Here is a 27,278-nt window from a genome sequence, read left to right as displayed (position 1 = left end):
AATGGGAAAGCTCTCCAGTAAAGGCAAACATAGAATAAAAGTAGGAAGTCATCCACACACAAATATGAAATCTAAACCAGTAATCATGAGAGGAGGAGAGTACAAATGCAGGATATTTGAAATGCATTTGAAATTGAGATCAACTTAAAACATATATATGTATACATATACACATATATATACATGTTACATACATATATACAGCACTATATATATGTGTGTGTGTGTATATATATATATATAGACTACTATATCAAAACCTCAAAATCTATAATAGATATACAAACAAGAAAGAAAATAGAATCCAAACACAACACTAATGATAGTCATCAAATCACAAGAGAAGAGAATAAAAGAGGGAAGGAAGAAAAAAGGCCTACAAAAACAAATCCAAAACATTTAACAAAATGGCAATAAGGACATACATACTGATAATTAACCTTAAATGTAAATGGATTAAATACTCCAACCGAAAGGCATAGATTGGCTGAATAGATACAAAAACGACCCATATATATGCTGTCCACAAGAGACTCACTTCAGATCTAGGGACACATACAGACTGAAAGAGTACCCCGCTAAGATCCACCTTGTTGACTATCAAGTAAAATAAAAGAACATATTCTAGAGGAAATAATATCCATAGGACCAAAAAATATGCCGCCAGAAAGCCTGCTCTTCTAGGGGAAAGTGCAGTGAAACACAGTATGTTTGTAATAGACGTTCTGTTCCCCTGCACAGAGGTGCTTGCTATACACCTATCACACTCTAAAGAAATATTAGAATGCTTTAGTAAGACATATACAAAGTTTCAAATAAGTACATTAAGTGCAAAAAAAGTTGTTGATATTTACTCAAACGTGGGTGTTTCAATATTCATTTATGTAACAAATTGCTGGCCACAGGTGTTAGTTTCTGCAAAAATCCCCTGGTCAATAATGTGTTAATGCAAACTCTTTATTATTCAAATCCTAGCCGGAAGGAATGACAAAGAGCAAAGGGCAAAACATAGAAATTCACATGAGACTATATACACTATGATATTTACAAATTTATGCCATCTTTTACTAGCAAGGAAAATGAAACAAGGCTTTTCTAGCCAAAACAAGAGTAGATTTTCTCATAAGAAGGATGGACTATATATGGGTAAGGAATATCCAATACCTGGCACTACAGGAGGCCAGTACGAAAATCCCAACAAATACCAAAATGTCACTTATCAATAGCCCCACACAAAACAATCAAAACATAAAAATTAAACCAACCTGCATATTAGAAATACATGTCAATTCAACCATGGAACAAACAGGCTTCAAAATGAAAAGAGAAAAATGTTAATTGATTTAAGGACAAAACAATACCTGTTAATCATTATGTAGTATTGCTTACAGAGTACTTACAGAATTCTCTCACTTCAGTGTTCATTTTTGAACGTGTAAGTAGTAAATATCCAGTCGAGAGATCCCCTTTAAGAATGAGGCACTGATAAAGACAATATAACTCTAAAAATTATTCTTTCATGTTATTTTTTTCTGGAACATTATACATGGATTAATTTGTATCAGGCTTTCTCAGATTTCTTACACATACAGGGTTTCTTTCCAGTGGGAGTTTTCACATGTAAGAATGAAGGCCAACTGATGTTTTCCCCACATTGCTTACATTCAAGAGAGGTTTCTATTAAGTATGAGATCTTTCATGCCTTCGAAAGGAATTGGGTCGACTGAAGGCTTTCCCACATTCTCTACATTTGTAGGGTTTCTCACCAGTGTGTATTCTCATGTGCCCTCGAAAGGTAGTGCGATAAATGAAGGCTTTCCCACATTCTGTACATTCATAAGGTTTCTCTCCAGTGTGAGTTTTTTCATGTGTTCGAAAGGATGTGTAACAACTGAAGGCTCTGCCACATTGCTTACATTCGTAGGGTTTCTCTCCTGTGTGAGTTCTTTGATGTATTCGAAATGAACTGGGAAAATTGAATGCTTTCCCACATTCCTTACACTTATAAGGTCCATCTCCAGTGTGCATTATCATGTGTGTTCGAACACTTGAGGGAGAAATGAAGGCTTTCCCACATTCTTTACATTTATAGGGTTTCTCTCCAGTGTGCTTTCTCACATGTCCTTGAAAGGTTGTGCGATAAATGAAGGTTTTCCCACATTCTGCACATTCATAGGGTTTCTCTCCAGTGTGAGTTCTTTCATGTATTCGAAAGGAACTGGGCCAACTGAAAGTTTTACCACACTGTTTACATTCATATGGTTTTTCTCCAGTGTGAGTCCTTTCGTGTGATCGAAACGAACTGGGACAAATGAAGGCTTTCCCACATTCCTTACATTTATAAGGTCCATCTCCAGTGTGTGTTATCATGTGTGTACGAATGCTTGAAAGAGATATGAAGGCTTTACCACATTCCTTACATTCATAGGGTTTCTCTCCAGTGTGAATTCTTTCATGTATTCGCAAACCTAGAGGAGAACTGAAGGTTTTCTCACATCGTTTACATTCATATTGTTTCTCTGCAGTGTGAATCCTTTCATGTCTTCGAAAGGAACTGGGACAACTGAGGGCTTTACCACACTGCTTACATTCATAGGGTTTTTCTCCAGTGTGACTTCTTTCATGTATTCGCAAACCTAGAGGAGACCTGAGGGATTTACCACACTGTTTACATACGAAGGGTTTCTCTCCAGTGTGAGTTCTTTCATGTGCTCGAAATGAAGTGGAACAACTAAAGGCTTTTCCACATTCCTTACATTTATAGGGTCCTTCTCCAGTGTGTGTTATCATGTGTCTTCGAAAGGTTGTGAGCCATGTGAAGGCTTTACCACATTCCTTACATTCATAGGGTTTCTCTCCAGTGTGAGTCCTTTCATGTCTGTGAACAGATTTGCAGTAACTGAAGGCTTTCCCACATTCCTTGCATTTATATGGCTTCTCCTCATCTTCATGATACTCATATGGTTTGTGTCCACTGTGAGATCTGATGTGTCTATTAAGGAATGAATGACGCATGAAGACTTTCCCACACACATTACATTCACATGGTTTTACTCCAGAAAGAGTTTCCTGGTTCAGATTAAGATTTGGAATCTGGCTGACAGTTTCTCTATCTTGATTACCTTCTTTGCTTTCACAGAGTTTTTCTACCATATGACTTCTGTAAAAAATGAGAAATTATTAATGATTTCTTTACCAATTTCACATTTATTAGTAGGGTATTAGAATTATATTTTTATATTTTATAGCAAAAGTGAAGGTTTTTTGCCCTTTCTGAACTTTTTGAGGGTGATTTATACTGAAAGCTCTGTAAGAGGACTTGACATAGCTATTATGAGAACAGTAATATTAATATATTGGGTTTCTTAATATTGTTTCCAAAAACACTGGACATCTATGTCATGTTTAAGTAAATGTTTTCGGTGAAAAAAATTTAAGGATAACTTTGAAGCTGGGGTTGTTTTTTTGTTTATTTTAAAAAGTTTATGACATACCAGGATTCTCATGTGGCACACTGCTATCTACTGTGTGTGACTCACCTTAGTCTTCTCCCTTGGGTTTTGTACCAATCTTCAATGTTATGATTGTCCCATTTTTTTCCTAAAATGCAGACCCAGAAAAATAATGCAAATTATTGGAAATTATAGAAAAATATTAGATTCCAGGTCCACGATGAGCTGTGACCATGCTTAGTTTATTTACCAATGTACAGCAGTCCCCCCTTACCCACAGTTTTGCTTTCTGTGGTGTCAGTTACCTACGGTCAATTGCAGTCTGAAAATACTAAACTGTGCTCCCTTCCAAGTAGTATGATGAAATCTTGCAACGTCCTGCTCTGTCCTGTCCAGGATGTGAATCATCCCTTTGTTCAGTGTATCCATGCTGTATATGCTACCTACCCATCAGTCACTTAGTAGCCATCTCAGTTTTCAGATCACTGTGGTGGTACTGCAGTGCTTGTGTTCAAGTAATCCTTATTTTAATTAATTATGGCCCCAAAGCGCAAGAATAATGATATTGGTAATTAGGATATGCCAAAGAAAAGTTATAAAGTACTCCCTTTAAGTGAAAAAATGAAAGTTCTTGATTTAAGGGAAGAAAAAAATCATACACTGATGTTGCTAAGATCTATAGGAAAGATGAAACTTCTATCATGAAATTTTGAAGAAGGAAAAAGAAATTGATCTTAGTTTTGCTGTCTCATCTCAAACTGCAAAAGTTATGGACACTTAACACTTATGCATGTTAAGTTCATGTCTATTATACGTGTTCTGTTCTTAGTTATCGTTACCAATCTCTTACTGTGCACCAAATTTCTAAATTAAATTTATTATCATAGGTATGTATGTATAGAATTCAGTACTATCTGCAGTTTCAGGCATCCACTGGTGGTCTTGGAATGTATCCCCTGCAGATAAGGGGGGACTACTGTATTCCTTTTCCATATTCCACATCTTGGAACAGTGTTGATGGGCAAGAAATACTTGTTCTCTAACTGAAGAAGTGAAGGAATGTTGTCATGCTTACCTATTGAGGCCAGGTTCCTCAAGGTTTCCTGCATCACATCTCTGTAAAGTTTCTTCTGCGAAGGATTCAGTAAAGCCCACTCCTCCTGGGTGAAGTTCACAGCCACATCCTCGAAGGTCACTGAGTCCTAAAACATCCCAAATATGTTTCCAGTAAGATGTGTGAATCTGACAGAACTGGGGATTTATACTCAATTTATAGGAAGATTACATATAATTCTGTCACCTTCAAACATTTATTTTATGTCTTGGTCATCAGAAACTGACTCTATGTCCTTACTTCTTCATGAATTTAACAGCATAATGAACACGTGCAAATTATTTATTCATTTTCACTGTGATCACTTTAAATGTTATTGCTCTCTGATGTCAGGGTCTAGAGCACCTTGGAGAAATGAGAGAAATGCTACACAAATGAATCAAATATCATTTTAAACACATCAATCTCTTGTGAAAAAAAACTCATCTCCTTGTTATTATACACCATTTAACTCTGTATACTCCACTGATGTATGAGGTCAAATATGCAGGAGTTTTTAAGGAATAAGACACAGTGAAGAACTGGAAGCTTTTTCTTCTATTCCCATCACCAAACATGACAGTCCAGGAGGCCTGTGGAAATCCAACTTGTGAAAAGGATCAGTTTGCCATACTGGCCTGAGAATTACTCCAGGTGATTAGAAATAGCCAGGTGCAATTGGCTAGGTTAAAATATTCTTGTAAAGAAGTAGTACTTTTAGCTTGTGTAAAATTTATTGCAGACTCAGTTTCTCCATTCTCTCTCTGTCCCATTCATGGAGCTAGGAAGTTACTCAGAAGTTAAGGCTCAGACAACTTCACATGATATGACATGCTAAAAAGACAAAACTACTTAGACCTCAACAAAACCCTATACACAATGAGCCTCAGAGCTGCTTCTCGCCAGTTTTTAGCACACATAATGAAATGATGAAGTGCCAAAAGATTTCTTTTTGGTCAAAGCCCTTGCTAAATAACCTTGAGGAACAGGTTAAGAGCTGCATTTTGCACAGGAATTCACTACACTCCATAAAGGTCTGATGGTGAATCTGCCCATGATTATATAATGCATAAAGGATTCACAGCGCTTTCCTCCGAAGAATGTAAAACCTCCATTCTCTAATTTCAGGTGGAAGTTTCCTGGCCAGCCACTCCAGAGGCAATCCTCCCAACATGTCTCATTTCTGAGCTCCCACATGGTGCACAGAAGCATAACGGCCCAGCCCTAAATATAGGAATACGTAAATTGATGACACCACACACTGCCAATAGTGTACAAAAGGGTTTATTACTTCCATAATTGAGGTCTCTGAGGAGTAAGGCAGGCCTCACAAGAAGGCATGAAATGGCTTGAGAGTGCAAGGAAAAGTACATGAACTTAATTTTTAGTTGAGGTTGTGGGTGGACTGAAGAGAGAGTTCACATACAAGGGCAGAAGCAGGCATGAATTGAATCTCTTGTCACTGCCAAAGGAAGGAAACTAAGGCTTTCCTATCATCATGGATACATGTGGGTCACAAGAGGAGGAAGGAGGGATGAGGCTTCAAAGCTGTCAGCAGTTAAACATAAAAAACTGGAGACAGAGACTTCTCTTTTCTTGTTCATTGTATAATGAACTTAGAAACTATCATTCCTAACCTCACAAGAAAAAAAACAAAGAACTGAAGACACAGAGCAAACCAGTTTCCAAAATCGGAAAGATAGAAAGAAGCTATTTTGAAACAGCTATTCTTTTTTTTTTTTTTTTTCTGTACGTGGGCCTCTCACTGTTGTGGCCTCTCCCGTTGCGAAGCACAGGCTCCAGACGCGCAGGCTCAGTGGCCATGGCTCACGGGCCCAGCCGCTCCGCTGCATGTGGGATCTTCCAGGACTGGGGCAAGAACCCATGTCCCCTGCATCAGCAGGCGGACTCTCAACCACTGTGCCACCAGGGAAGCCCTGAAACAGCTATTCTTAACAAGGCCTATCCTCAGAAGAGACTATTTCACCAGGGCCTAATGCAAAGACAAAAAAGAATACAACATCTAAGAACTTTGGGACAATGACAGCAGGTGTAAAATACACACAATGAGAATACCTGATAGAAAAGCAGAAAGGAAAAAAAAATAAGTGAAGCAATCATCACTGAGATTTTCCTAACATTAGTGATAGTCAGCAAACTGCAGATCCAGGAAACTAAGAAAAACACAAAACATGAAAAACAAAAAAACAACACCAAAAACTTCACTGCCAAGCACATCATTTTCAACTGGAGAAAAATCAAAGACAAAGGGAACATTCTGAAAGAAGCCAGAGGGAAAAAACAAACCTTAGTTTTACTTAAGGATAAGAATTAAATCAGACCTCTTTTCAAAAACTATGCAAGCAAGAAATATCATATAACTGGAATCAAACTATCCTTTGGAATCTGGGTTCTTTCACTTAGCAATAAATATATATATAAGATTTACCCATGTTGTTGCATATATTAATAGTTCATTACTTTTTATTGCTGAGTAGGATTGCATTGTACAGATGTACTATAATTTATTCATTCACCAGATGACATTTGAGTTGTTTCCAGGTTTTGGTGATTATGAATAAAGGTGCTGTAAACATTCACATACCAAAAAACAAAACAACAACAAAAAACCCAACTATGCAAGAGAATGGAATGAAATATTTAAAGTGCACAGTGTAAAAAAACACCATCCTACAACTCTGTGTCAAGCAAAATTATTCTTCAAAAGTGAGGGAGAATATTTTGTAATAACCTACATGGGAAAAGAATCTGGAAAATAATTATATATATAAATTAAATAACTGAATATATATATAATAATTGAATAACTTTGCCATATACCTGAAATGAACACACACTATAAATCAACTATACTTCAATAAAAAAATATTAAAAAGCCGATAAGCCTTTGTAATAAAAAAAAAATCTCTAGGACTGCTGCATCTCAGGAAAAAAAAAAGTGACGGAGAAATACTTTCTGAGAAAAATTGAGGAACTCTGATATCAATACACCTGGTTTTACAAGAAACAGTAAAAGAAATTCATTAGAAGGTACAGGCATACCTTGGAGACAATGAGGGTTCAGTTCCAGACTACCACAATAAAGCAAATCACATGAATTTTTTGGTTTGCCAGTGCATGTAAAGTTATGTTTATACTATTCTGTACTCTGTTAAGTGTGCACTAACGTTATGTATAAAAATACAATGTACATACCTTAATTTAAAAATACTTTATTGCTAAAAAATGCTAACCATCATCAGAGCCTTCAGCAAGTGATGGCAGTAACATCAAAGATTACTGATCACACACCACCATAACAAATGTAACAAAAATTTGAAATATTGTGAGAATTACCAAAATGTGACAGACACACAAAGTGAGCAAATGCTATTGAAAAAAAGGTGCCAATAGATTTGCTTCACACAGGGTTACAACCAACCTTCAACTTGCAAAAAATGCATTACCTGTAAAGTGCAATAAAGTGAATTGCAATAAAATAAGCTATGTCTGAAAATGATATAAACAGGTGAAACATTAGAAAAGAGGACCCTTTAAGAACTGTTCTCAGTTCACTATAGCCTTGTTGGTCTCATGGACACAAGCCCCACTGGTTTTCAAAGCTAGATGTTTTGGAGCTTCCCTGGTGGTCCAGTGGTTATAAGATTCTGCCCTTCCACTGCAGGGGGCATGGGTTCCATCCCTGATCAGGGAACTAAGATCCCACATGCTGTGTGGCTAGATGTTTGGGGGGCTTGTCTTCATGTGTGACTCTTAAAAGCTGGGGTGCCAAGTGTGGGGTCTAAACCCTTTGCTCCTCAAGGAGAAGCTTGGAGTTTTGAGTGTCTTCCTGAAGGTGGGGTACCATGTGGGGGGGGTTGGTTATGGTAAGATTGTGCCTCAGCTTCTACCCACTTTGATGTGGGTGTTCTCATTTGCCCTGTGCATAGGGAATCGCCAGTTATGGGCAACGAGAGATGAGCTGCTGCATGTTCCTGTATGCATGACAATGTCTGCTGCTGCCCTGCTGGATCACACCCCAGGCTCTCGGGGCTGTCTCTGCATAGCTAGACTGAGTCCTCTCCCAGGGCCTGTCTGCCCGGGATTCCTGGGGTGCTGCCGTGTGTGTGCAAGGACAATGGTTGCTTCCAGCCACCCCACCAAGATCACACCCAAGACCCTTGGTCTTTGTGTCCAGACCAAATCTTTCCCTAGGGCCCAGTTGGCCCAGATCTCCCACCAGGCTGTGGCGTGGAGTGTGCAGGGCCAGGGTATTTGCCCAATTCAGACTGGGGAGTGGCGAGGCTCTCTCTGCCCTGATTGTTGACAAGCCAGCATGTGCACAATCCTTGCGAGTAGTGTCTTGGCCTCTCCAGCCCTTCTGACTGTCCTAGTGGTTCTCCAAGCAGCCAAGGGAGCTAGTCTCCTCTCTGCAGGATGCCAGGACTGGGACACACAGACTGTGGCTCCACCTGCTTGCTCCCCAAGGTGAGGGGCTGCCCGTGTGGACCTTCTTTTCCTTTCAGATCCCTCCCAGGGGCACAGATCCCAACCTGATGTCTTTTTTTCTGTCCTACCCAGTTACATGGAGATCTTTCTTGCAGCTTTGGTTGTACAGAAGTTCTTCTGGGGACCTCCCTAGTGGTCCAGTGGTTAAGACTGCACTTCCACTGTAGGGGGCGTGGGTTCGATTCCTGGTTGGGGAACTAAGATCCTTCAAGCTGTGTGGCGTGGGCCAAAAAAAAAAAAGTTCTTCTACCAGGTTCCAGTTAATTTTCTGTGAGAACTGTAGAAGATTTTTGATGTGTTTTTAGGGGTAGGTGAGTTCCACATCCTCCTACCCTGTCATCTTGATTCCCCTTTCTCCTTTCAAATTATTAAATTATTATACTATTTGTTATGGTGATCTGTGATCCATGATCTTTGATGTTTCTACAATGACTCACTGAAGGCTCAGACGATGATTGGTATTTTTTAGCTCTAAAGTATTTTAAAAGTAAGGTATGTACACTTTTTATACATAATACTATTATACACTTAATAGACCTTGATATAAGGTAAACATAGATTTATATACACTAGGAAACCAAAATTCATTTCATAATTGCTTCATTGTGATAACTGCTTTATTGCAGTGGACTGAACCTGCAATATCTCTGAGGTATGCCTGTGGTAGATACACAAAACATAAAGATAAGGAATCTAAGCATACCAAAAAAGACAGAAATCTATGCAAGCGAAGAAGACAGGAAAATAGGAATTACAAAACAGCCAGAAGACAGTGAACAAAATAGCAATAAGGACATACCTATCAATAATTACTTTAAATGTAAAAGAAATAATAAATTCTCCCATCAAAACACAGAGTGGCTGAATGGATTTAAAAAAAAAACTCACCTATATACTGCCTACAAAAACCTCACCTGAGATAAAAGTGCACACAAAGACTGAAAGAATGGAAAAAAAATATTCCATGCAAATGGAAACCAGAAGAAAGCTGGGGTAGCTATACTTGTAACAGTCAAAATAGACTTAAGACAAAGACTGTTATAAGGGACAAAAAAGGTCATTATATAATGATAAAGGGGTAAATCCAAAAAGAGAATATAATATTTGTAAACACTTATGCACTCAAAATAGAAACATCTGAATATATAAAACAAAATTTAACAGATCTAAAGGGAGAAGTAGAAAGCCATACAATAACAGAAAGGGACTTTAATATCCCAATTTCATCAGTGGATACATCATTCAGACAGAAAATCAATAAAGAAACACTTGCCTTCAGTGACATATTAGGCCAGTCATTCTGTCCAAAAGCAACAAAGATACACAATCTTCTTAAGGGCACACGGAACATTCTCCAGGAGACAGCATATGTTAGACCACAAAACAAGTCTTAATAAATTTAAGATTAAAGTCACATTAAGCATCTTTCCCAACCACAATGCAATACAACTAGAAATCGATTATGAGAAGAAAACTGGAAAATTCACATGTGGAGATTAAACATGATACTGAACAACCAATAGGTTAAAGAAATCAAAAGAGAAATTTTAAAAATTACCTTAGACAAATGAATTAGAAATATAGTAGAACCCCATTATCTGTGAGGGATACATTCCAAGACACTGAGTGGATGCCTGAAACCATAAAGAGTACTTAACCCCACAAATATAATGTTTATTCCTATACATACACATGCACACACAGAGTGCATACAACGAACAAAGGGATGATTCATATCCCAGGCAACATGTAGCAGGACGGGACAAAGTTTTCTCACACTCCTCAGGACAATGCACAATTCAAAACTTTATTTTAAAAAATGTTTAATGTATTTTTAAAATGTTTATTTCTGTAATTTTCCATTTAATATTTTCAGAGCACAGTTGACTGCAGGTAACTGAAACTGTAAAAAGCAAAACTGCAGATAAAGGGAGACTATTGTGCAACATACTGAAACTTACAGGATGCAGCAAAAGCATTTCCAAGAGGGAAGTTCATAGTGACAATGATAAATCAAGAAACAAAAAAGATCTCAAAAAACCTAACTTTACACCTCAAGGAGCTAGAAAAAAAAGAAAAAACAAATGCCAAAGTTAATAAAACGAAGGAAATAACAAAGATCACAGTGGAAATAAATGAAAAAGACTGAGAGTAAAAAAAAAATCAATGAAACTAAGAGCTTTTAAAATATGACCAAAAAAAATAAAAAAATAAAAAAATAAAATATAAGACAGATATCCAGTAGAGATGGTGGAGGAATAAGACGTGGAGATCACCTTCCTCCACACAAATACACCAAAAATACATCTACATGTGGAACAACTCCTACAGAACACCTACTAAATGCTGGCAGAAGACCTCAGACTTTCCAGAGGGCAAGAAACTCCCCACGTACCTGGCCGGGTGGCTGACAGGATCTTGGTGCTCTGGCCTGGTGCCAGGCCTGAGCCTCTGAGGTGGGAGAGCCGAGTTCAGTTCACTGGACCACCAGAGACCTCCTGGCCCCATGTAATATCAATCAGCGAGAAATCTTCCAGAGATCTCTGTTTCAACCCTAAGACCCAGCTCCACTCAACGGCCAGCAAGCTCCAGTGCTGGACACCCCAAGCCAAACAACTAGCAAGACAGGAACACAACCTGACCCATTAGCAGAAAGACTGCCTAAAATCATACTCAGTTCCCAAACACCCCATAACACACCACTGGACACAGCCCTGCCCACCAGAAAGACAAGATACAGCCCCACCCACCAGAACACAGGCACCAGTCTTCTCTACCAGGAAGCCTACACAAGCCCCTGAACCAACCTTACCCACTGGGGGCAGACACCAAAAACAACATGAACTACGAACCTGTAGCCTGCAAAAAAGAGACACCAAACACAGTAAGTTAAACAAAACGAGAAGAGAGAGAAATATGCAGCAGATGAAGAAGCAAGGTAAAAACACACCAGACCAAACAAATTAACAGGAAATAGGCAGCCTATCTGAAAAAGAATTCAGAGTAATGAAAGAAAAGATGACCCAAAAATCTTGGACATAGAATGAAAAAAATACAAGAAATGTTTAACAAGGACCTAGAAGGACTAAAGAGCAAACAAACAACGATGAACACCACAATAAATGTAATCAAGAACTCTCTGGAAAGAATCAACAGCAGAATAAATGAGGCAGAAGAAAGGGTAAGTGACCTGGAAGATAAAATAGTGTAAACAACTGCTGCAGAGCAGAATAAAGAAAAAAGAATGAGAAGAATTCAGGACAGTCTCAGAGACCTCTAGGACAACATTAAATGTATCAACATTCAAATTATAGGGGTCCCAGAAGAAGAAGAGAAAAAGAAAGGGACTGAGAAAATATTTGAAGAGATTATAGTTGAAAACTTCCCTAACAAGGGAAAGGAAATAGTCAATCAAGTCCAGGAAGCAGAGAAAGTCCCATGCAAGAGAAATCCAAGGATAAACACGCCAAGACACATATTAATCAGATGATCAAAAATTAAATACAAAGAAAAAATATTAAAAGCAGCAAGGGAAAAACAACAAATAACATACAAGGGAATCCCCATAAGGTTAACAGCTGATCTTTCAGCAGAAACTCTGCAAGCCAGAAGGAAGTGGCAGGACGTATTTAAAGTGATGAAAGGGAGAAACCTACAACCAAGATTACTCAACCAAGCAAGGATCTCATTCAGATTAGACAGAGAAATTAAAACCTTTACAAACAACCAAAAACTAAGAGAATTCAGTACCACCAAACCAGGTTTACAACAAATGTTAAAGGAACTTCTCTAGGCAGGAAACACAAGAGACGGAAAAGACCTACAATAACAAACCCAAAACAATTAAGAAAATGGTAATAGGAACATACATATCGATAACTACGTTAAATGTAAATGGATTAAATGCTCCAACCAAAAGACACAGACTGGCTGAATGGATACAAAAACAAGACCCATTTATATGCTGTCTACAAGAGAGCCACTTCAGACCTAGGGACACATACAGATGGAAAGTGAGGGGATGGAAAAAGATATTCCATGCAAAGGGAAACCAAAAGAAAGCTGGCGTAGCAATTCTCATATCAGACAAAAAAGACTTTAAAATAAAGACTATTACAAAAGACAAAGAAGGACACTACATAATGATCAAGGGATCACTCCAAGAAGATGATATAACAATTGTAAATATTTACACACCCAACATAGGAGCACCTCAATACATAAGGCAAATACTAACAGTCATAAAAGGAGAAATCGACAGTAACACAATCATAGTAGGGGACTTTAACACCCCACTTTCACCAATGGACAGATCATCCAAAATGAAAATAAGGAAACACAAGCTTCAAATGATACATTAAACAAGACGGACTTAATTGATATTAATAGGACATTCCATCCAAAAACAACAAAATACACTTTCTTCTCAAGTGCTCATGGAACATTCTCCAGGACAGATCATAGCTTGGATCACAAATCAAGCCTTGGTAAATACAGGAAAACTGAAATCGTACCAAGTGTCTTTTCCGACCACAATGCTATGAGACTAGATATCAATTACAGGAAAAAATCTGTAAAAAATACAAACACATGGAGGTGAAACAATATACTACTTAATAACCAAGAGATCTCTGAAAAAATTAAAGAGGAAATCTAAAAATACCTAGAAACAAATGACAATGAAAACACGACAACCCAAAACCTATGGGAGGAAAAAACAATTCTAAGAGGGAAATTTATAGCAATACAATCCTACCTCAAGAAACAAGAAACAAGCAATACAATCCTACCTCAAATAAACAACCTAACCTTACACCTTAAGCAATTAGAGAAAGAAGAACAAAAAACCCCAAAGTTAGCATAAGGAAAGAAATCATAAAGATTAGATCAGAAATAAATGAAAAAGAAATGAAGGAAACAATTGCAAAGCTCAATAAAACTAAAAGCTGGTTCTTTGAGAAGATAAAGAAAATTGATAAACCATTAGCCAGACTCATCAAGAAAAAAAGGGAAAAAACTCAAATTAACAGCATTAGAAATGAAAAAGGAGAAGAAACAACTGACACTGCAGAAATACAAAGGATCATGAGAGACTACTACAAGCAACTATATGCAAATAAAATGGACAATCTGGAAGAAATGGACAAATTCTAGAAAAGCACAACCTTCCAAGACTGAACCAGGAAGAAATAGAAAATATAAACAGGCCACTCACAAGCACTGAAATTGAAATTGCGACTAAAAATCTTCCAACAAACAAAAGCCCAGGACCAGGGCTTCCCTGGTGGCGCAATGATTAAGAGTCTGCCTGCCAATGCAGGGGACACGGGTTCGTGCCCTGGTCTGGGAAGATCCCACATGCCGCGGAGGGGCTGGGCCCGTGAGCCATGGCCGCTGAGCCTGCGCGTCCGGAGCCTGTGCTCCGCAGTGGGAGAGGCCACAGCAGTTAGAGGCCCACGTACCGCAAAAAAAAAAAAAAAAGCCCAGGACCAGATGGCGTCACAGGCGAATTCTATCAAATATTTAGCAAAGAGCTAACACCTATCCTTCTCCAACTCTTCCAAAACATAGTAGAGGGGAGGACCCCTGGTAGCAAAACCAGACAAAGATGTCACAAAAAAAGAAAACTAAAGGCCAATATCACTGATGACCATAGAAGCAAAAATCCTCAACAAAATACCAGCAAACAGAATCCAAAAGCACTTTAAAAGGATCACACACCATGATCAAGTGGGGTTTATCCCAGGAATGCAAGGATTCTTGACTATACGCAAATCAATCAATGTGATACACCATATTAACAAACCAAAGGATAAAAGCCATACAATAATCTCAATAGATGCAGAAAAAGCTTTCAGCAAAATTCGTTTATGATAAAATCTATCCATTTATGATAAAATCTCCAGAAAGTAGGCATCGAGGGAACTTACCTCAACATAATAAAGGCAATATATGACAAACACACAGCCAACATTGTTTTCAACGGTGAAAAACTGAATCCACTTCCTCTAAGATCAGGAACAAGACAAGGCTGCCCACTCCCACCACTATTATTCAACATAGATTTGGAAGTTTTAGCCACAGCAGTAAGAGAAAAGAAAGAAATAAAAGGAATCCAAATCAGAAAAGAAGAAGTAAAACTGACCCTGGTTGCAGATGACATGAAACTACACATAGAGAATCCTAAAGATGCTACCAGAAAACTATTAGAGCTAATCAGTGAATTTGGTAAAGTAGCAGGATGGAAAATCAATACACAGAAACCTCTGGCATTCCCATATACTAACAATGAAAAGTGTGGAAGAAAAATTAAGGAAACACTCTCATTTACCACTGCAACAAAAAGAGTAAAATACCTAGGAATAAACCTACCAAAGGAGACAAAAGACCTGTATGCAGAAAACTATAAGACACTAATGAAATAAATTAAAGATGATACAAACAGATGGATATATATGTGTGTATGTATGTGTATATATATATATATATATATATATATACACACACACACACACACATACACACACACATACACACCATGTTCTTGGATTTGAAGAATCAACATTTTGAAAATGACTATACTACCCAAAGAAACCTACAGATTCAATGCAATCTCCATCAAACTACCAGTGGCATTTTTCACAGAACTAGAACAAAAAATTTTACAATTACTATGGAAACACAAAAGACCCCGAATAGACAAAGCAATCTTGAGAAAGAAAAATGAAGCTGAGGAATCAGGCTCCCTGACTTGAGACTACACTACAAAGCTATAGTAATCAAGACAATATGGTACTGGCACAAAAACAGAAATATAGATCAATGCAACAGGATAGAAAGCCCAGAGATAAACCCACGCACCTATGGTCACCCTATCTTTGATAAAAGAGGCAAGAATATACAATGGAGAAAAGACAGCCCTCTCAATAAGTGGAGCTAGGAAAACTGGACAGCTACCTGTAAAAGTATGAAATAGAACACTCCCTAACATCATACACAAAAATAAATTCAAAATGGATTAAAGACCTAAATGTAAGGCCAAACACTATAAAACTCTTAGAGGGAAACATAGGCAGAACACTCTATGACATAAATCACAGCAAGATCCTTTTTGACCCACCTCCTAGAGAAATGGAATTAAAAACAAAATGAAACAAATGGGACCTAATGAAACTTAAAAACCTTTGCACAACAAAGGAAACCATAAACAAGATGAAAACACAACCCTCAGAATGGGAGAAAATATTTCCAAACAAAGTAATGGAGAAAGGATTTATTTCCAAAATATACAAGCAGCTCATGCAGCTCAATATCAATAAAACAAACAACCCAATCCAAAAATGGGCAGAAGACCTAAATAGACATTTCTCCAAAGAATATATACAGATTTCTAACAAACACATGAAAGGATGCTCAACATCATTAATTGTTAGACAAATGCACATCAGAAGTACAACGAGGGCTTCCCTGGTGGCGCAGTGGTTGAGAGTCCGCCTGCCGATGCAGGGGACACGGGTTCGTGCCCCAGTCCGGGAAGATCCCACATGCCACGGAGCGGCTGGGCCCGTGAGCCATGGCCGCTGAGCCTGCACATTCAGAGCCTGTGCTCCGCAACGGGAGAGGACACAACAGTGAGAGGCTCACGTATCGCAAAAAAAAAAAAAAAAGAAAAAAAGAAAGAAAAGATAAACTGAAAAACCTTTAGCTAGACTCATGAAGACAAAAAAGAGAAGATCCAAATAATAAAATCAGAAATGAGAAATGTTACAACAGGTACCACAGAAATACAAAGGATCAGAAGAGACTTCTATGAACAATTACATGCCCCCAAAATTGGACAACCTATAAGAAATTCCTAGAAACATACAACCTCCCAAGACTGAATCATGAAGAAATAGGAAATCTGAAAAGGCCAATTACTAGTAAGGTGATTCAATCAGTAATCTAAAACCTCCCATCAAAGAAAAGTCTAGGGCCAGCTAGCTTTACTGGTGAATTCTAACAAACATTTAGAGAAAACTAATATCAATCCTTTGCAAACTCTTCCAAAAAATAGGACAGAACACTTCGAAACTCATTTTACAAGGCCAACATTCTGCTCATACCAAAACCAGACAAGGACTCCACAAGAAAATTACAGGCCAGGAAGAAAGTAAATATAAGAATCCTGAAGAAACTATTATTATACAAAGTTCAACAACAAATTAAAGGGATCACACACCATGTTCATGTGGGATTTATTCCAAGGATGCAAGGATGGTTCAACAGCTGTGTATCAATCAATGTGATACACCACGTTAACAAAATGAAGGATAATAACCACACAGTCATCTTGATAGATGCAGAAAAAGCATTTGACAAAATTCAACATCCATTTATGATAAAAATACTCAATAAAGTGGGTATAGAGGGAATGTACCTCAATATAATTAAAACCATATATTACAAGCCCACAGTTAACATCATACTCATCAGTGAAAAGCTGAAAGTATTCCCTCTAAGATCAGGAACAAGGCAAGGATGCCCACTCTTGCCACTTTTATTCAACATAGTATTGGAAATCCTAGCCATAGCAATCAGAGAGAGAGAGAGAGAGAGAGAGAGACAGAATCTAAATTGGAAAGGAAGAAGTAAAATTGTCACTCTTTGCAGATGACATAACACTATGCACAGAAAATCCTAGTGACACCAAAAAACTACTAGGGCTCATTAATAAATTTGGTACAGTTGCAGGATACAAAATTAATATACAGAAAAGCTGAAAGCTTTTCTTCTAAGATCAGGAACAAGACAAAGATGCCCACTACATAGTATTGGATAAGCTAAAACAATTAGTCAAGAAAAAGAAACAAAAGGCATCCAAATTGGAAAGAAAGAAGTAAAACCGTCACTATTTGCAGATGACATGACATTATATATAGAAAGCTCTAAAGACTCCATATCTGTTGGAACCAATAAACAAATTCAGTAAGGCTGCAGGATACAATATCAATATACAAAAATCTATCTCTATACACTAACAATGAATTATCAAAAATAGAAATTAAGAAAATAATACTAATTAGAGTTTGGTATTAACAGTTACATGCTACTATATATAAAATAGATATAAATAAGGACCTATTATTTAGCACAAGGAGCTATATTCAGTATCTTGTAATTACCTATGATGGAAAATAATCTGAAAAAGGATTATATATAACTGAATCACTTTTACTGTATACCTGAAACTAACACAACATTGTAAATCAAGTATACTTCAACTTAAAAAAAAAAGCCAATTAGTAATTAGCAAATCAGATCATATTCTAATTAGATCAAACTCTTGAAAACCAGGAATTTCAGTCTGAGAGAAAAGAGATACACATTTACTAGAGAGACTAAAATCCTGTAGTCCTGTGGAAACATCAGTCTAAACTTATATTTTATCTTTTGTAAAAAAACAAAAAATTCTCTACTTCAGTGACAAAAAAAAAAGAGAAAACAATTCTATTTACAACTGCATTAAAAAGAATAAAATACCTGAGAATAAATTTAACCAAGGATGTGAAAGACTTGTATACTGAAATTTATAAGGTGCTGATGAAAGAAATTGAAGATACAAATAAATGGAAAGATATTTTGCCCTCATGGATTGGAAATATGTCCATTCTACCCAAGGCAATGAACAATTCAATGCAATCCCTATCCAAATTTCAATGGCATTTTCCACAAAATAGAACAAACAATACTAAAATTTGTATGGAACCACAAAGACCCTGAATAGCCAAAGTAATCTTGAGAAAGAACAATACTGGTAGCATAATGCTTCCTGATTTCAAACTATATTACAAAGCTAAAAACAAAACAGTATGGTATTGGCATAAAACAGACATATATAGATCAGTGAAACAGAATAAAGAGTCTAAGGAAAAAACCCCATGCGTATATGGTCAATTAATTTTTGGCAAAAAAACCCAGAATATACAATGGGGAAAGGACAGTTTCTTCAATAAACGGTTTGGGAAAACTGGACAGCTACATGCAAAGGAATGAAACTGGACCACTATCTTACACCATATACAAAAATCAACTCAAATGAATTAACTAAATTGGAAGATTGGGATAGACATACACACACTAATATATAAAAAATAGAGGACTTCCATGGTGGTGCAGTGGTTAAGAATCTGCCTGCCAATGCAGGGGACACAGGTTCCATCCCTGGTCTGGGAAGATCCCACATGCCGCGGAGCAACTAAGCCCATGCGCCACAACTACTGAGCCTGTGCTCTAGAGCCCACGTGCCACAACTACTGAAGCCTGCATGCCTAGAGCCCATGCTCCGCAATGAGAAGCCACTGCAATGAGAAACCCGTGCACCACAATGAAGAGTAGCCCCCGCTCTTTGCAACTAGAGAAAGTCTGCATGCAGCAACGAAGACCCAACACAGCCAAAAATAAATAAATAAATAAATTCCAAAAAAAGATAGTAAGGACCTACTGTATGTATAGCACAGGGAACTCTACTCAATACTCTGAAATGACGTATATGGGAAAAGAATCTAAAAAAGAGTGGATATGTGTACAACTGATTTACTTTGCTGTACACCTGAAACTAACACAACATTGTAAATCAACAATACTCCAATAAAAATTTTTTTTAAATGGCATAAGGCTTGACATAAGCCTCAATACCATAAGAATCCTAGAAGAAAACACAGGCAGTAACCTCTTTGATATCAGTCTTGGAGATGATTTTTTTGGTTTTGACACCAAAAACAAAAGCAAGAAAAGCAAAAGTGAACAAGTGGGACTACATCAAACTAAAAAGCTTCTGCACAGCCATGGAAACCATCAACAAAAAGAAAAGGCAAATTACTGAGTGGGAGAAAATACTTGCAATCAAATGTGATAAGGAATTACTATCCAAAATATATAAAGAACTCATACAACTAACTCAACAGCACAAAAACAATCTGATTTAAAAAAAATGAACAGAGGATCTGAACTGATACTTATCCAGAGACATACAGATGGCCAGTAGGTACACGAAATGTGCTCAACATTACTACCACAATGAGATATCACCTCACACCTGTTAGAATGACTATTATCAAAAAGACAAAAACTAACAAGTGTTGGTGAGTAAGTGCAGAGAAGGCAACTCTTGCACATTGTTGGTGGGGATGTAAATTGATGAAGCCACTATGGAAACCAGTGTGGAGGTTCCTCAAAAAATTTAAAAATCCAAACAAATTTTTTGGCCAACCCAATATTTGCACCCCCGTGTTCTCTGCAACACTATTTACAATAGCCAAGACATGGAAACAACCTAAGTGCCCAATGATGGATGAATGGATTTAAAAAATGTGTACACACACACACACACACACACACACACACACATATATATATATAATGGAATATTAGTCAGTCATAAAAAGGAAATCTTGCCATTTGTGACATGGATGGACCTTAAGGGTATTATGCTAAGTGAAATAAGTCAGAGAGAAAAATACCATATGATCTTACCTATATATGGAATCTGAAGCAAAGAACGAAAACCCTGAGTATTCCCTCGCAGTCCAGTGATTGGGATGTGGTGCTTTCACAGCCGTGGGCCTGGGTTCAATCCCTGTTCAGGGAACTAAGATCCTGCAAGCCATGCAGCAAAACAAACAAACAAAAAAAAACCCCCAAGTTCACAGATATGGAGAATAGACTGGTAGCTGCCAGAGGTGGGACGTGAAGGTGTGTGGGGGGGGGGCTGTTGAGGGGTGGGCAAAATAGGTGAAGGCAGATCAAAAATTACAAACTTTCAGTTATAAAATAAGTCAGGGGATATAATGTGCAGCATTGTGACTATAATTAATAATACTTTATTGCATATCAGAAAGTTGCTGAGAGGAAATTTCAAAAATTTCATCACAAGAAAAAAAACTGTAACTGTGTGATGATGTTACGCTAGTTTAACTAGACTTATTGTGGTAATACTTCACAATGTATACAAATATCAAATCGTTATATATCAATTATATCTCAATATCTCACTTGAAATATATCAATTATATCTCAATAAAAATAAGTAAAATGACCAAAAAAAGAAATGATTAAGGAAGACATAAAAATTGCAGGAACAGAGACTATCAACAAAACCAAAAGCTGGTGTGCTTTGAAATAATCAGTAAAATTGATAAACGTCTAGTCAAGCTAACTGAGTAAAAAGGGTAGACAGAAGTTAGTAATATCAGGAATGAAAGGAGTGTAAATAAAATGGAAAACCATTTGATAGAATCTAACATCCACTTATGATAACACACTAGGAATAGAGGGGAGTTCAGGCTCTTGAGATAGAACATCTTCATGAAACTTGTAGGCAACATCACAATGGTGAGAAACTAGATGCTTTTTTTTTGTAAGGTAAGAAACTAGGTAAGGAAGTCTCCTCTCACCACTCCTATTCAACACTGTACTGGAAGACCTAGCTAATGCAATAAGGCAAGAAAAGGAAATAAAATGTACACAGATTGGGAAGAAAGAAATAAAACTGTCTTTGTTGTGTATGACATGATTTTCTATGTAAAATATCTGAAAGAAACCATAACACCAGAGATCCCTCCAGGAATTAATGAGAGTATAGAAAGACTGAGAATACAGAAGTCAACTGCTTTCTTATAGACCCAGAGAAATATAGCCAACTGATCTTTGATAAAGGACTAAAAGGCAATTCAATGGAAAAAAGAAAGTCTTTTCAACAAACAGTACTGGAAATAGTGGATATCCACATGCAAAAAACAAGTAAACCTAGACACAGACCTTACACAAAACTTAAAATAGACCATAGCTCTAAATGTAAAATGCAAAAGTAAAAAACTTCTAGAAGATAACATAGGAGAAAATCAAGGTGATCTTGTGTTAATTGATGAATTTTAAGATACAACACCAAAAGCAAGAAAAGAAAACAAGAGAGAAAACAATTTCTTTCCAAGAAAGAAAACAATAAGCTTCACTTCATTAAAATCCCCTGTGCTACAAAAGACAGTGGTAAGAGAATATAAAGACAGTCACAGATTGGGGAAAAAATCTTTGCAGAACACTTATCTGACAAAGGACTGGTATCCAACAAGTCTAAAGAACTCTTAAAATGCAACAGTAAGATGACAAACAATCCAGTTAAAAAATGGGCAAAATTCGGGACACTTCCCTGGTGGTCCAGTGGTTAAGACTCCATGCTTCCAATGCAGGGGGCATGGGTTTGATCCCTGGTTGGGGAACTAAGATTCCACATGCTGTGTGGCACAGCCAAAAAAAAAAAAAAGGGGGCAAAATTGAAAATAAGCAAGAATCCCTGAGGAAAAAAAATAAAGTCCCAAACATGGGGGAAAAATGGGCAAAAGATTTGCACACACATCAATAAAGAAGATATACAGATGTTAAATAAGCATATGAAAAGAAGCTCAACATCAAATATCATTAGGAAATTGCAAATAAAACAAATAGATACCACTAAACGGTTATTACAACAGGTAAAATACAAAACACTCAGAATACCAAATATTGATGAAGATGTAAAGCTACAGGAATCCTTACTCATTGCTGATGCGAATGGAAAATGGTACGCCTACTTTGGAAGACAGGCGGTTTTTTCACAAACTAAACATACCCTTATCATAGGATCTAGCTCCTAGATTATACTCCTTGTATATTTATATTTACCCAAATGAGTTGAAAACTTGTCTTCACACAGAAATATGCAAATCAGTGTTTATAGGTGTTTTATGCATAATTGCCAAGACTTAGAGTTAAGCAAGATACACTTCAATAGTTGAATAAACAACCAGTGGTATATCCATATGATGAAATATTGTTCAGTGATAAAAAGAAATGAGCTATCAAGCTATCAACAGAAAGGAGGAAGTTGCTGTGTACTGGTTTGTTATAATTTCAAATTAATGCATTTATGGCTTAAGTGAAGTTGTTTTGATCTACCTGCTTATGGCTCAAGTAAAGATATTTTGGTCCAAGAGTGAATTTGTTTACTTTGGGAGGCCATGTCAGGATGACGCCATCAAAATTGTGCTTATCATTATGAACATGTGGAGAAGTGACAATCATGTGACGGACATTTAAACTTTAAACACCAAGAATCTGTGAGGACTTAAGTTGAGTGTTCAGTCTGGGTAAGGCTACTCTTTGCTAATCTAAAAGGCTCTCAGAAGATCATGAGACACTTGCTCCTGCTGTGGCCAGGTTACTCTTGGATAGCAATGGTGTTAAACCAAGCAGCAGTCTCAGGAAGAGAAGGGACATATTTGTTTCTGCCTTGGCGAGCCTACTCCTCATAGGCAGTGGTGCAAGCCATGAAATGGTCCCTGGACCAAGCAGCCTACCTTGCCTGCCAACACTAGTGCCTTTGCCCAGCAGGGAGGGATCTAAGTGGGCATCTGATACCCAGCTTTTAGTTGGAAGGACTGACACTATCACGAACCAATTCATATAAAGGTGCAACTCAACTAAATTTGGACTTTATTTCTTTCATCTTCCCTTTGGCTGGAACAACAGTGTAATTAAACTATCATTGGTTTGGGGTACGTTATGTCTTTACTGGCTTATTAAGAGACATTATCCTATTTGCTATTGGCTTGTGAAATATTATAAATTATAATTCCCGCAGTGAACCTGTGTTAAATAAATTACTGGCAAAGACAGTCTCAGTCTCTGAGCATAATTTGCCTGAATGAAACAGGAAACTTAGAAGCATATCGCTAAGTGAAAGAAGACACTCTGACAAGGCTACATACTGTATGATTCCTACTGTTTAGGACATTCTGGAAGAGATAAAACTATGAGCCAGTAAAAAGATCTTTGCTTGGGAAGGATTTGGGGGTTTGAGGGAAGGACGAATGAACAGGTGAAGCACAGAGTATCCTTAGCAAAGTTAAACTATTCTATAGAAATGATGGATACATGTCATTATACATTTGCCAAAACCCCTACATTGTATAACACAAAGAGTCAAGGCTAATATAAACAGTGGACTTTATAGCATCGATATTGAACCATGAATTGTAACAAATATACCATAATAATATGAGATGTAAAAAAATAGTACAAACTGTGTGGATGCAGAAGGGTCAAGTGGAAACACTCTGTACTTTCTGATCAATTTTTCTGTAAGCCTAAAATGTTCTAAAAAACTGGATATCTCACTGTTTCATACCTTACTATTTTTTAAATCCTTTACAAACATTATTTAAAATTAAGAGAAATTTATATACACCGTACTTTCCTACCTAGTAGTCTGTTTTTAATTAACTGTTGCTACTTTAAATTTATTTTTAAATTAATTTTAATTTTTCTACATAGGAAATCATTCTAAATTTAATTCTTTAAACACTATTGGGTATAAAACTGCAAACTGTAGAAAGTGAAAAACTTCAAATGTCTTTCTAACTAAAAGGACAAACGACATCATAGTTTGTCCCTCCACTATATTTCACATTCAGGATATGGTCAGGAATGAGTAGCATATTATAATGGATTAGGGGTTTGCATTTAATCCATGAAGAAACCTACTAGGATTTTCAAAGACTTTCCTAAGTTTGAGTAGTTTTTCTCATATCAATTAAAACAGAAATTCAACAGTTTTTTTCACTCATCAACACAAGTAGAAATTCACTTGCCTTAAGAATTGTACAGCCTTTTAAATATCAAAGTTCTCTAGGGACAAGCACATACAGAAACTGATCTAAAAATGAAAAATGTGCCTGAGAACCTAAACATACCCATCTCACAGCTTAAGATTCTGTTGCCTAAAAGGCACAGAAATTCTGTTTGGTTCCAGGATTTTCTTGCCTTAAACACATATTTTTCAATCAACTTATATTTTTCAAAGCCTAAGAAATCAAACATCACATACACTCACCAAGGAAATAAAATTGCAAACTGCTAAGGGAAACTAGAGTTAAAGGACTGAAATATCCAATAGATAAAGGCATCTAAAGAAAAGAAACACAAATATTCAAATCAGCTCAGGTAAGAAGTCTGCTTGCCCACAGTTAAGAACGAAAACCCACATTCAGAAAGTTAAACGCATTCCCAAGCTTGGGGTCTAGATACCCAGGTTGAGATACAACCCCTAAGGTGGGTCAGTCCCTGGTGAAGGAGGGTAGGGACACCTGAACAGTCACCGGAGAGAACTCTCCTCACATTCTCACAAGTGAGGAAATTCTCAGGTAGATTCAGTTTAAGATCCGACTTAAACTCCCAAATTCATAAACTTTTTGTCCAGGAGACAGAACTCCTGACCACAGACTTTTTTAATACACAAAATACACTCTGAGTGCTATATCATGGATGCAGAACTCAAACATAAAACATCTAGGCCAAAGAAAACCCCCCCACTGCCGGCTCCAGATGGGAACTTTAGTTTGGAGTCACTGGCCTCAGGCCTCTGCTCCAGTCACAATACTTTGGATCACCAATGATGATTTAAATGACATAAACCCAGTGATTCAATAATCCAGAAAAATCACTCAACCCAGTATTTATGTGTAAAGGAAGAGAGAAGACTGTAAGGCAATTTTTTTTTTTTCAACAGGAAAATCCCAAAACACCTATTCCTGTCGGAAAATGAAGATGTCAATGAATTAATTCCAAAAAAAGAAACTGATTTGTAAACAATCGTATTGGAACACTTCTAGATTTTGCAAGTCTAAGTCCTGATATGCCATTGGAAATCACCCAAAAGACCTCAGAATATTACTACATCCACTCAGGGTGGGGAAAAAAAAAAAAGGAAACAAAAATTTTAACACACAGAATGTAATAATGAAATATTTTTCTGAAATTCACCTTTCTTGCCTCTTTGGAAAAACTTTATACTGTCTCCCCAGGTCTACTGAATAAATAAAATTTACACTTATTGAAAAACTGAGTCTCAAATAAGTGAATAAATCTTTTCAAAGAGAGAAACTCAGGAACGGAGGCAGTGCTGAAAAAAGATCACCCAGGAAAGTTTCTCAAGAGGACCCTCCACCCAAAGGTCTTCCCATAGGATGTCCGTGACCAAGAAGGATTTTGAGAGGAGAGGCACAAGCATTCCATATAACATATTCCAGGTAGTGGTTCTCTGCTTTCCTCTCAAGTAAAACAGCTGTAACAATAAATCTTTAAAAAGAGCCATCCATGGCTCCGTTGATAAATGATTAAACAATTAAAATACTGCATCCGTTTGCAACGCACCACGGAGAAAAACAGTTATTAGTGATACTATGAACTGCAGAGGGGAAGATGGCATTTGGGAATGCGGGGAAACATCTGTAAATTTAGGGATTTATTGCCAGCCCTAGGAAGAGCTAGGCTGGGGGGACAGGGTCGTGGATTTGAGATCCTGTTCCTCAAACATTTTAAGAAGTGAGAGTAAAATGATTCCCCTGGAGAGAAAGGGGGAACCGGACACCCCCAGACCACAGCTGCTCCCACACGTGTACCCAAGAGACCGAGTCACGATTGCCCCGAGTCCCTCCCTATGGCCACCGCGCCGTGTGGGGGAGACTCGGGTTCGCAGGGACAGGACAGGACACCCGGGGGTCCCCGCTGTCGACCCAGCCCCTAAGGCTGTGTGGCACGCCACCGGCTGACTCGGGTCCGCAGACTCTGGAGTTGGCCGCACGGGAGGCCCGGTTCCATCAGTCCCACCGCCTCCCTCTCCCAACACCCGACCCCGCACACTCACCGTTTTTCGGTTTCTGGAGTTTCCGGTTGTCCACCCCATGACCGCCGCGGCAAGTGCCGGTCACAGCGACACAGAATGCGGCATAACCACCTGGAGCCTTTAAGGGCAGCAGGAGCTGATACGGCCACCGTCAGAACAAGCGGCACTGAGCACGCAGTCCACGCCTCCGGCGTCATCGTAGCAGCACCGCCACGTAAAATAATCGGCGACTCCCCTGATTGGACAGTTCACAGGGCCCCGCCCCCCCATGCCTGAGTGACAGGAGGGCGGAGGTCGCGTCTTTGAGCCAACCTTGTCCTGGCAGTGCGTGGGAAATGTTCTCTCCAAGGACACATCGTCAAACCGTAAGGCCACTAAGGCCTGGCACAGAACTGTGACCCTTCACAAACATGGACACTTCTGTGTCCTCACTATTCGGTAATAATGAGGCTGTTCCAGGAATTCCCTGGCTGTCCAGTGGTTAGGGCTCCGTGCTTCCACTGCAGGGGGCACGGGTTGGATCCCT

At 37.9% G+C, this 27,278-nt stretch overlaps 1 protein-coding gene across 1 annotated transcript in view; it reads right to left on the bottom strand.

Annotated features, from left to right (window-relative positions):
* Positions 1-901: 901 nt before the first annotated feature.
* Positions 902-27,278, bottom strand: part of LOC132422870 (zinc finger protein 721) — an 83,130-nt gene continuing 56,753 nt past the window's right edge. Inside the window, 4 exon segments of the mRNA XM_060007960.2 lie at positions 902-1,669; positions 1,672-3,160; positions 3,540-3,600; positions 4,528-4,694. Coding sequence (XP_059863943.2) covers positions 1,562-1,669; positions 1,672-3,160; positions 3,540-3,600; positions 4,528-4,694 — 1,825 coding nt within the window. The 3' untranslated portion in view covers positions 902-1,561.

Source organism: Delphinus delphis, chromosome 3, assembly GCF_949987515.2.
Source record: "Delphinus delphis chromosome 3, mDelDel1.2, whole genome shotgun sequence".
NCBI classification, from domain to species: domain Eukaryota; kingdom Metazoa; phylum Chordata; class Mammalia; order Artiodactyla; family Delphinidae; genus Delphinus; species Delphinus delphis.
This window is presented reverse-complemented; position numbering and strand designations above follow the sequence as displayed.